This window comes from Oryx dammah, unplaced genomic scaffold (genome assembly GCF_014754425.2).
Source record: "Oryx dammah isolate SB20612 unplaced genomic scaffold, SCBI_Odam_1.1 HiC_scaffold_28, whole genome shotgun sequence".
Classification (NCBI taxonomy): Eukaryota; Metazoa; Chordata; class Mammalia; order Artiodactyla; family Bovidae; genus Oryx; species Oryx dammah.
In genome coordinates this window covers 100,027,931-100,040,063 of record NW_024070212.1, presented here as the reverse complement: position 1 = coordinate 100,040,063, position 12,133 = coordinate 100,027,931, and the positions used below count along the sequence as shown (strand labels likewise).

Here is a 12,133-nt window from a genome sequence, read left to right as displayed (position 1 = left end):
TATGAGGGACTCTTAGTGGCTCACTGAATGTTACACACTGCCAGAGAGCTCCCCTACCCCATCTCCAGCTGCACTGACCGCTCGTGCTGCACCGGCCTCTGTGCGACTCTGTGATGGCACTGACTGGGATCCCCACCAGGGCGGTGTCCTGTTGAGAGCTCCTGCCCTCATGTCAGAGAAAGATAGGTTCAAATAGTATCCACCACTTGCTAGTTGTGTGACCTTGAATAAGTCTCTTCAGCTTTCTGAGCTTCTATGTGAATTAATAATCAACAGCACCCTACTCAGGTGGCTATTGAGAGGAATAATTGAAGAAACCTGTGATGTTCCTGTCACTGTGCCTAGTCCAGAAGTTTCCAGTAGGTTCAGTAATTGCACTGAAATTTATGTTTCGTTTCTGAAATACAGTTGTTTCCATAAGAAAATACTGTTATGTAAATTCTCTTGTTAAACCCTTGACCTTTTTTTTGCCTGCCAAATAAAGGCCCAACTCCGACTTGTCGCTTAGCATTTGTATTTGCATTTCAGGCTTTAAATTTCATTGTTAGGGAAGACTAAGAAAATGTAGATTTCTAGAAGAAAATGCATGTAGATACAGATGAGTTTGTCTGAATCCAGTGAGCAGTGGCTCTGTACAAGGCCCTGGGCCAGGATCACAGGGGCTGAGCCCATCACACATGATACGCGCTAGGCAGTGGCATCGTGGGTTCTGGCTGTCCTGTCCAGACACCAACCTCCCCCACGCCATACCCACCGCACCCTTGTCCCTGCGGAAGGCAGCCCCAAGGGAAGACTTGCCGCAGGGCCCTGGCACAGCAGAGCAGCTGGGCATCAGTGTGCTGGCAGCTGGCCCAGGGGTGGAGGCGGGGGAGGTTGGGGCTGGGAACTGGCCAGCAGCCAGCGCTCCCTCAGGTACCCCAGCACGCAGGGCCTCCAGTCCAGCAGTCACGGGATGGGTCCCGTTCGTCCGCTTTGGTTTTCTCTAGACTGCACTGAGCAGGGTTTGAGGAGGCAGGGCAGTGACTCCAACCCCATGGTGAACCCATACGGATGTTGAAGACCAGAGAGGTGAGATGACTTGAGTACAGTCACACAGCAACAGGTCTGGGGCTAGAACTCAAAGTCTTCTGAAAAATGGTCAGCGCTGGCTGACTCGTGGGCTCCTGAGATGGCCTTATTTCCAGTCCAAGTGCAGCGAGACTGTCAGTGAGAGTCCCTTCAGAAAATCACCGAGGTCTTCTGTGTGCCCATGTGCAAGGAACTGGGGGTACAGGGTTAAATCAGACCCTGACTTTGGGAATTCACAGCACCATGAGGGAGACATACTACCAACAGCTGTAGTTCAGTATGGCAAGTGCCGATGGGGGCAAGCATGTAATGTGAGTGGCGGCAGATGGACGATGAGCACAGAGGAGGCACTTGGCCCAATCTGGGGGTCTGGGAGTTACTCCCAGTGAAACTTGACATCTGGGCTGAGTTGTGAAGGACCAGGAGGCAGAAGGAGAACAAGGAAGAGCCTTCCAGGCAGAGGGAATAGGATAGCAGGAGAACGTACTCAGTGAGACCCCCTATCATATATTTGACGTATGTTCAGGGCACTGAGTACTTCCCACGGGCTGGACCATAGTATGTGTGAGAGAATAAAGGCAGATGAGGCTGGACATGTAGAAACATTCAAGAAGGTTGAAAAGGCTGTGCCTATGATTTTATTAGAGCCTAGGAGCTCTCTCCTTAGGTCTCCAGGGTGCCAATCTCCTAGTCTGGGAGCCTGGATGGAGTTCCTGATTTCCTTGCAACCAGGCTTACTGCAAAGAATCTATTCGAAATCCAGTGAGTTCCTTTTACCAAATTCCACAGAAGGGCCTTGTTGTTTATCTACTTATTCCTTTAGAATGTCCTGGCTCCTCCCCTGCACCCGCCTCTGGAAACTTGGTGTGGAAAAGGGACTGAAATGCTGATTGTAGCAAATGAAGCTTGATTCGAGGTTTAAACACCAACAGCTCTTCATGAAACAGTAACCACTGCCCGGCAAGCTATGACTCTCCCTCTCTCCCCACAGGCCTGCAGAGTTAGCCACCAAGTACGCAAACTTTTCAGAGGGAACCTGCAAGCCTGGCTATGCTTCAGCCTTGATGACTGCCATCTTCCCCCGGTAAGTGCTCTGGTTTCTTCCCATCACCTGGCTAGCCCGGTCCATGGCCCAGCCCTCAGACATACCTGCCCCTGGTGGCAAGTGGTATGTTCCTGAGAAAGTGAGATTCTGTGATGCCTTCTCTCCTGCATCCTTGAGTCTGTGGGTGCCTGAATGCCTGAAAAGACTTTGCTTTGGTTGGCTCCTACCCCAGTCCTACTCTCGGCCCTGGTTACAACTTACCTCATCCTCTCTGAGCTTGTACCTGCCAGCACAGCTTGTTTTTGCAGAGCAGAAAGAGGAGGTAGGACCTATGTGCTCCCCCTACGAAGCCAGGTATCCAGAGGCAGCCAGACAGTGCTCCGCAGCACAGAAGCTCATAGTCCTTTCTAGAAGCTAAGACCTGGCTTCGGGGAGGCATGTCCAAATAAAGCAGAGGAGTTTCTGAGCCTGGCTGTTTGGGCACCTTCCCTCTCTGTCCGTTTGGCGTCCTGGAGTTCCTGATTTCCTTGATTGCAGGCTGCTGAAAGAAGCCCTGCCAAACCCTGGGAGATCCTTTCACCAAATTCCCCTAAGAGGCCTTAACTTGCTTTATCTGCCTTTTCCTTTCGGGTTTTCTTTCCTGAAGCCTAATGTGCTGTGATCATCTTGTCTGCAGTCTGAGTGCAGTGAGACCCTGGGGTTGTTTCACTCCTTCAGAGAGCTATAGGAGTATCTGACTCAAGGGGTTGTAGGAGGGGCTGCTCAGGACCTCTGGGAGTCAAGATGTAGCACTGAGACCACCAGAGGAGCCCTTGGGGTAGCCTCTTGGAGTGGGCTCTGCTCACTGGGGGAAGGGGATGCACCCCATCCCTTAGAGGCTGAGGTTGGGGCACACAGTGTCCTTGCACAGGAATGCTGACAAACAGCTTGCCCAACAGCAGATCCAGGATATTTGGATATTATGGTCCCTTTCTTTCCTAATGTAAGCCATTCAAGCTTAGCTCCTTGTATAAAATGGGGGCTCTGCTGGCTGAATATCTGGTGTTCAGATAGAGATCTTTGTCCAGGCTCTGCCCTCTGACTTGATTCCAGTATTTTGCTTCTCCCAGCTATTTACTGAGCACTTTTTCAGGGTCTGGCAGTATGTTTTATATTCTTACATGGGTTTTCTCAGACCTACATGGCTCAGGCCCCTAGGCCAGACACCTGTGAGTTTTCCTTGAAATGTATGTGGATTTTATTAACTGAAAGTAATATAAGCACATGGGGCTAAGAACTCAACAGTACAAAAGGGTATATACTTCCACTCCAGACTCCAGAGACAGCCAATATACCATAAAAAGGAATAGACTGTATTTATTGTCCTGTGTCTTGCTTTTTTATGCCTAACAATATATCTTAGAGATTATCCTATTATCAGCATATATGAATTCATCTTATATTTTAAATGATTGCATAATATATCATTGTTTGGAGGTATCACAATTTTATTAAAAATTCACTGAAGTTTAATTTATATACAGTGAAAATTGCTTATTAGTATAGTTGTATGGGTTTTGAGAACACCTTTGTGCAACTACCATAACAATCAATAGAATATTTCCATCATCGCCTCTGAATATTCCTTCATGCTTCTTTGTAGTTAACCCCCACCTTGACTCTCAGGCCTCAACAACCACTGTCGCTGTAGTATTTGCAGAATGCCATATAAATGGATCATATAGTAACCTTTTGAGTCTGCCTCTTTTGTTTGGTATAACGCATTTGAGATTCAAGCATATGTGTAGCAGTTGTTTGTTCCTTTTTATTGCTGAATAGTATTTCATTATACAGGCATAACATTTTATGTTGTTTATCTATTCAGCAGTCAAAAGGTTTTTGGGTTAATTCCAGTTTTTAGCTATTATAAATAAAGCCAGTATAAACATTTGTATAGAGGATGTATGCTTCACTTTGTAAGAATTTGTCAAACTGTTTTCTGAAGTGACTATATTCTTTTGCTTTCCTGCCAGCAAAGTATGAGGATTTTAATTGCTTTACATCCCTAATATCAATCTTTTTTATTTTAGCTGTCCTAGTATGTTGAGAGTGGTATCTCACTATGATTTTAATTTGTATTTTACTAATGACTAATGATATTGAGTCAGACTTGCCTGTGAGCATCCAGGAGTCTCTGGCGAAGGGCCTGGGTTGACAGTGGCCTGCCATGGGGTTAGGGGCAGAGCCTCGGGGTGTGCTGACATAAGTCCTTTTGAAGGAGGTAGCCATTACCCCTACCATAATTTGGCCTCAGGGAAGGAACTACAGGGAGGGAACACAGCCCCATCCATCAACAGAAAATTGGATTAAAGATTTACTGAGTATGGCTCTGCCTACCAGAGCTGGGCTTCCCAGGTGGTGCTAGTGGTAAAGAACCCACCTGTCAATGCAGGAGATATAAGAGACAAGGGTTCAGTACCTGAGTCGGGAAGATCCCCTGGAAGAGGGCATGGCAACCCACTCCATTATTCTTGCCTGGAGAATCCCATGGACAGAGGAGTCTGGCGGGCTACAGTCCATAGGATCACAAAGAGTCGGACATGCCTGAAGTGACTTAGCACGTCAGAGCAAGACCCAGATTCTCCCGCAGCCAGTCCCTCGCATCAGGAAGCTTCCACAAGCCTCTTATCCTCACCCGTTTCAGAGGACAGACAGAACGAAAACCACAATCACGAGATACTAACCAAACTGAGCACATGGATCACAGCCTTGTCCTATCCAATGAAACTATGAGCCAGGCCATGTAGGGCCACCCAAGATGGATGGGTCATGGTGGAGAGTTCTGACAAAGTGTAGTCCATTGAAGAAGGGAATGGCAAACCACTTCAGTGTTCTTACCTGGAGAACTCCATAAACAGTATGAAAAGGCAAAAAGATATGACACTGAAAGATGAACTCCCCAGGATGGTAGGTGCCCAATATGCTACTGGAGAAGAGTGGAGAAATATCTCCAAAAGGAATGAAGAGGCTGAGCCAAAGTGAAAACAGCACCCAGCTGTGGATGTCACTGGTGATGGAAGTAAAGTCTGATGCTGTAGAGAGCAATAATGCATAGAAACATAAAATGTTAGATCCATGAGTCAAAGTAAATGGAACATAATCAAGCAGGAGATGGCAAGAGTGAACATCAACATTTTAGGAATCAGTGAACTAAACTGGACTGGAATGGGTGAATTTAATTCAGATGACCATTGTATCTATTACTGTGGGCAAGAATCCCTTAGAAGAAATGGAGTCGCCCTCATAGTCAACAAAAGAGTCCAAAATGCAGTACTTGGGTGCAATCTCAAAAATGACAGAATGATCTCTTTTTGTTTCCAAGGCAAACGATTCAATATCACAGTAAACCAAGTCTATGCCCCAAGCACTAATGCTGAAGAAGCTGAAGTTGAACTGTTCTATGAAGACCTACAAGACTTTCTAAAACTAACACCCAAAAAAGATTCCTTTTCATCATAGGGGATTGGAATGCAAAAGTAGAAAGTCAAGAGATACGTGGATTAACAGGCAAGTTTGGCCTTGGAGTACAGAATGAAGCAGGGCAAAGGCTAACAGAGATTTGCCAAGAGAACACACTGGTCATAGCAAACACCCTCTCCCAACAACACAAGAGAAGACTCTACACATGGACATCACCAGATGGTCAATACTGAAATCAGACTGATTATATTCTTTGCAGCCGAAGATGGAGAAGTTCTATACAGTAAGCAAAAGACAAGACCCGGAGCTGACTGTGGCTCAGATCATGAACTCCTTATTGCAAATTCAGACTTGAGTTGAAGAAAGTAGGGGAAACCACTAGACCATTCAGGTATGACCTAAATCAAATCCCCTATGATTATACAGTGGAAGTGACAAATAGATTAGATCTGATAGACAGAGTGCCTGAAGAACTATGGATAGAGGTTTGTAATATTGTACTGGAGGCTGTGATCAAAACCATGCCCAAGAAAAAGAAATGCAAAAGGCAAAATGGCTGTCTGAGGAGGCCTTACAAATAGCTGTGAAAAGAAGAGAGGCGAAAAACAAAGGAGAAAAGGAAAGATATAAGCATCTGAATGCAGAGTTCCAGAGAACAGCAAGAAGAGATAAGAAAGCTTTCTTCAGCGATCATTGCAAAGAAATAAAGGAAAAGAACAGAATGGGAAAGACTAGAGATCTCTTCAAGAAAATTAGAGTTACCAAGGGAACATTTCATGCAAAGATGGACACCAAAAAGGAAAGAAATGGTATGACCTAACAGAAGCTGAAGATATTAAGAAGAGGTGGCAAGAATACACAGAAGAAATGTACAGAAAAGATCTTCACGACCCAGAAAATCATGATGGTGTGATCACTCACCTAGAGCCAGACCTCCTGGAATGCGAAGTCAAATGGGCCTTAGGAAGCATCACTACAAGCAAAGTTAGTGGAGGTGATGGAATTCCAGTTGAGCTATTTCAAATCCTGAAAGATGATGCTGTCAAAGTGCTGCACTCAATATGCCAGCAAATTTGGAAAACTCAGCAGTGGCCACAGGACTGGAAAAGGTCAGTTTTCATTCCAATCCCAAAGAAAGGCAATGCCAAAGAATGTTCAAACTACTCCACAATTGCACTCATCTCACACACTAGTAAAGTAGAGCTCAAATTTCTCCAAGTGAGGCTTCAGTAGTACATGAACCATGAACTTCCAGTTGTTCAAGCCGGATTTAGAAAAGGCAGAGGAACTAGAGATCAAGTTGCCAAGATCTATTGGATCATCAAAAAAGCAAGAGAGTTCCAGAAAAAGGAACTACTTTATTGACTATGCCAAAGCCTTTGCACTGTGTGGATCACAATAAACTGTGGAAAATTCTGAAAGAGATGGGAATATCAGACCGCCTGACCTGCCTCCTGAGAAATCTGTATGCAAGTCAGGAAGCAACAGTCAGAACCCACATGGAACGACGGACTGGTTCCAAATTGGGAGAGGAGTATATCAAGGCTGTATATTGTCACCCTGCTTATTTAACTTATATGCAGAGAACATCATGTGAAATGCTGGGCTGGATGAAGCACAAGCTGGCATCAAGATTGCTGGGAGAAATATCAATAACAGATATGCATATGACACCACCATTATGGCAGAAAGTGAAGAACTAAAGAGCCTTTTGATGAAAGTGAAAGAGGAGAGTGAAAATGCTGGCTTAAAACGCAGCATTCAAAAAATGAAGATCATGACATCTGGTACCATCACTTCATGGCATATTGATGAGGAAACAGTGGAAACAGTGAGAGACTTTATTTTCTTGGGCTCCAAAATTACTGCAGAGAGTGACTGCAGCCATGAAATTAAAAGATGCTTGCTCCTTGGAAGAAAAGCTATGACAAACCTAGAGAGCATATTAAAAGGCAGAGACATCACTTTGCCAACAAAGGTGTGTCTAGTCAAAGCTATGGTTTTTCCAGTAGTCATGTATGGATGTGAGAGTTGGACCATGAAGAAAGCTTAGTGCCAAAGAATTGATGCTTTTGAACTGTGGTGTTGGAGAAGACTCTTGAGAGTCCCTTGGATAGCAAGGAGATCAAACCAGTCAATTCTAAAGGAAATCAGTCCTGAATAGTCATTGGAAGGACTGATGCTGAAGCTTAAGCTCCAGTACTTTGGCCATCTGATGCGAAAAACTGACTCATTGGAAAAGACCCTGATGGGTAAGGTTGAAGGCAGGAGGAGAAGGGGATGACAGAGGATGAGATGGTTGGATGGTATCACCGACTCCATGGACATGAGTTTGAGCAAGCTCCAGGAATTGGTAATGGACAGGGAAGCCTGGCATGCTGCCGTCCATGGGGTCGCAAAGAGTCGGACACGACTGAACAACTGAATTGAACTGACTTTTTCCTTTGGGTAGATGCATATTTCTATTTATTCTTTTTCTTTTGCTTGAAGAATGTCTTTTAACATTACTTATGAGCAAAATCTAATGGCAGTGAAATCGATCAGCTTTGGTTTCTCTGATCAAGTCTTTATTTTACCTTCAGCTTCAAAAAGCTGTTTTTGACTGTGTATACAATTCTAGGTTGACAATTTCACAAACACACACACACAAACAAACACACATATTACCTTAAAGATATAACTTCCTTTTCTTTTGATTTGTATAGTTTCTTTGTCTTCTGTCATTGTTACCTTTTTTTGCTTTGTATGTAATGTTTCTCTTTTCCTCTGGCTACTTTTTTGAGATTTTTATTCCTTATCACTTGTTCTCAGCAATTTGATATGATGCACTTTGTTGTAGTTTTCTTAATATTATTCTTGACTTGCATTTATCTAGCTCAGTGAATCTGTGGGTTTGTATTTACTTTTAATCAAATTTGGATGCTCTTTGTCCTTATTTTTTCAAATATTTTTTCTGTTCATCACCCTTCCCAGAATTCCAATTACATGTATGTTAAGCCATTGGTCCAATTGGTTTGTTTGATGCTATTGTGTTGGTGGGGTTTTTCCCGCCCAGTGTTTTCTTATTTCTCTTTGTACTTCATTTTGGATAGTTGATATTTCTGTGTTTTCACATCCACTGATATTTGTTTTGTGGTGTCTAATCAGCTGTTAATCCCATCTGGTGTGTTTTCATGTCAGATACTGTGTTTTTAATCCCTGTGGTTCTATTAAGGTCTTTTTATATCTTGCACTTCATTCTTTATTATGTTCATGAGCTCTTCTGTTGGTAATTTCATCATCTCTATCATTTCTGGGGTGGTTTCTCTTGATTGATTTTTCTCCTGATAATAACCTATATTTTTCTAATTCTTCATATGCCTGACTGGTAATTTTTTTTAATTAGATTTAAAACAGTATGAAATTTATGTTTTTATGTGCAAGATTTCTTTTGTATTCTCTTAAATATTTCTAGTTTTGCTTGGGTGTGTAGTTAAATCACTTGGAATCAGTTGTGTCCCTTTGAGACTTGCTTTTAATGTTGTTGCTGCAGGTGTTGAGCAACCCTTTGTCTAGGGCTAATTTATCCCCATTACTAATGCAGTACCTGTCTGAAGACTTGACCCAGTTCCTTGTGCATTGCAAGGCGTTTCCACCCTGCCTGATTTATATCCACACTGCTGTTGTCAGTACAAACAATGAATTTATAATTTTGAAAGTTATTGACAAATTGTCCTCTGTAGCAGTTCTTCAATTTATATCTACACATAGTATTTTATAGAGTTGTCTTTGTCTATTTTCATCCAATACTTTTATAGCTTTATTATTTATATTTGAATTAATAATCCATTTGAGATTTTTATTGTTTTGTTTTGGTGTTAGGCATGATTCTTGGTGTCAGGATCTGGGTTTGTTTAATTATTTTCCTTATGGGTAACTAGTGTTTTTTAATATTTTGACCAAAAAGTTCTAAGTAAATTTAGGAATTTGAAATTTGTAGCAACAATATTTTGACACAAGAGGTTTTGACACAGCTCTTTTGACATGTTAGTTTTGACCCCACCTAATAAAAACCAACTTAAATCTCTCTCTCTGTTTTGTTACCAAGTGATGTATGAAGCATATTCTCACTCTGTTCCTAAGCCTCAGGCCTCCTTGAGCCCAGCCAGTCACTGCCTCCCACACCTGAGCAAAGACTGGGGAGCAGGCAGTGGTAACGGAGTGGATGCTGATACTCTGGCCTATCCAGGATGCAGAATCCTGCTTCTCTGGGAAGCCAGCCCGCTCACTCTCGCATCTGCCTCCTTTCCTCCTCAAACTTGCCTGCCTGGATACATTTTCCTCTAGTGAGAGAGATGGGGAGGAGGGGCCATGCGATCCAAAGGAACTCAAATTTATTGAGTATCTACTCAACTCTGTACAGTGGATTAGGGCTTTTCATCTATTGGTACCATGGAAGGGAAAGTCTTCCCTGACCTCCGCCCGTGAACACACTGTTAGTCTTTCCTCGACCCATCCCACTTCAGTGATGCACACATTGCTCTGTTATTGTACTTATAACTGTGTATTGCTCTTTCTTCTTCCATCATAGGCTGTGCACCCCTCAGCGCAGAAATATGGTCTTGTTCATGGCTGCTAGTACTTAGCAGACCCTTTAGCACTTAGTAGGTGCTTAATGCTTGTTACATGAATGGATATGGATCTCTGCCCTTGGGAGACTAAGAGTCTGAGGGTGTGAGAAATGTTGATAAAACAGTTTCAGTGGAGAGAGTTACCAAAGAAAAATAACTATTTTGACATGTCTTTGGATATCAGTTGTTATATATCTACTGAAAGCCCATGTGCCTAGTGCCATACTAGGTATCCAAGAACACTAATAAGAGGAGTTCCTATTGGAGAGCACCTTATAATCCTAATCTTATTAATATAATAATCTTAAAAATAATCCAGGTCTTCTGATGTTCCCACTCAAAACATACCCAGAAAACACACTTGCTTTATTCAAGTTATTTTATTTAGAATGGCTCATTGGCTTTTAAATAGTAGCTTTACCACTGATGATTCCTTGGTGGCTCAGATGGTAACAAATTTGCATGCAGTGCAGGAGATCCCTGGGTCAGGAAGATCCCCTGAAGAAGGGAATGGCTACCCACTCCAGTATTCTTGCCTAAAGAATTCCATGGACAGAGGAACCTGGTGGGCTGCAGTCCACGAGTCTGTCACAAAGAGTCTGACACAACTGAGCGAGTAACACACACACCAATGTGTGATAGATTAGAAAGAGATGAGATGTGGAGACCCAGAGTTCCCACAGCCTTCTCACTTAATAGGCTGTGCATGATCTTGGAAAAGTCAGAGCATCACATAACTCATTAGTCAAGAGGATGAAATGAGATGATGTATCTTGGGGCTATGAATGTTAGATCCTTCCAACAAAATTTAATATTAGACATTAATTGAATTCTGTTTTTTCAGTGACTTTCGTTAAATCAGGTAAGTTTTTTTCAGTAAGAAATAAAGATCCCAGAATAGGTCATGGTATACATTTAAAATGTAGGTTTAAAAAATATGTATAACTCATAAAGCCTTTTTACAAATATTTTTACTTCTTTATTTATTTGGCTGGGCAGGTGCCTCCGTTGCAGCATGCAGGGTCCTTAGCTGTGGCATGCGAACTCTCAGTTGTGTCATGTGGGCTCTAGTTCCCTGACCAGGATCGAACCCAGGCCCCTTGCATTGGGAGCACGAGTCTTAGCCGCTGGACCACCAAGGGAGTCCCTAATTCATAAAATCTTAATGGACGCGCCCCATTTTCCTAGCAGTGCTTTGCTATAAACGTACAAGAGGCTTTTTAAAAGGGCTTTGGTGAAAGAGTGAGTATCATGTCTTTCTGATGGTCACCAGCAGAGCCACTCAGCATCAGGGGCAAGCATGCAGCCGTAGGCGAGGAGAAAGCAGAATCCAGACCCAGGCTGTGCCCAAGCACAGCAGCAACACTGACAGCCACACCTACTGGTGTATCAATATTGACTTCCCAGATCCTCTGCTAAGACCTTCTCCTATTCGTCTGTTTAAGAATCTGCCTGCCAGTGCAGGAGATGCAATAGACGTGGATTCGATCCCTGGGTTGGGAAGATCCCCTGGAGTAGGAAATGGCAACCCACTCCAGTATTTTTGCCTGGAAGGTCCCATGGACAGAGGAGCCTAGTGGGCTACAGTCCATAGGGTCGCAAAGAGGCAGACATGACTGAGCTCGGATGCACAAGCACAGTCTTCCCAACAGTCCTCTGAAATAGAACAGTTATTGATACACTTTTAGCCCTGAGGAAATGGAGGCACAAAGAAGTCAAGCAATTGGCCTGAGGTCACATGGACAGGATGTTTTGAACCTGAGTACTCTGACCTCAGAGCTTACATGCTCAACTGCCACCTTCTACTGCCTCTTGCTGCTGCTGTCTTATGGACAGGGTGGCTGGGGGCCAGATCACAGAGGTCTACCAGATGCCCTGTGGGGGCTCTAGAGGCATTGGTGTGGGAACTGCCCTCTTGCCCAGCTCTACAGAGGAAAACCTCACTTCTCTT

At 43.6% G+C, this 12,133-nt stretch overlaps 1 protein-coding gene across 2 annotated transcripts in view; it reads left to right on the top strand.

Annotated features, from left to right (window-relative positions):
* ST3GAL3 (ST3 beta-galactoside alpha-2,3-sialyltransferase 3) overlaps positions 1 to 12,133 on the top strand; it is a 226,476-nt gene that overhangs the window by 150,256 nt on the left and 64,087 nt on the right. For both annotated transcript variants that reach the window (XM_040231409.1, XM_040231408.1), the window contains one exon: positions 2,060 to 2,152. In XM_040231409.1, coding sequence (XP_040087343.1) covers positions 2,060 to 2,152 — 93 coding nt within the window. The remainder of the gene's footprint in view (positions 1 to 2,059; positions 2,153 to 12,133) is intronic.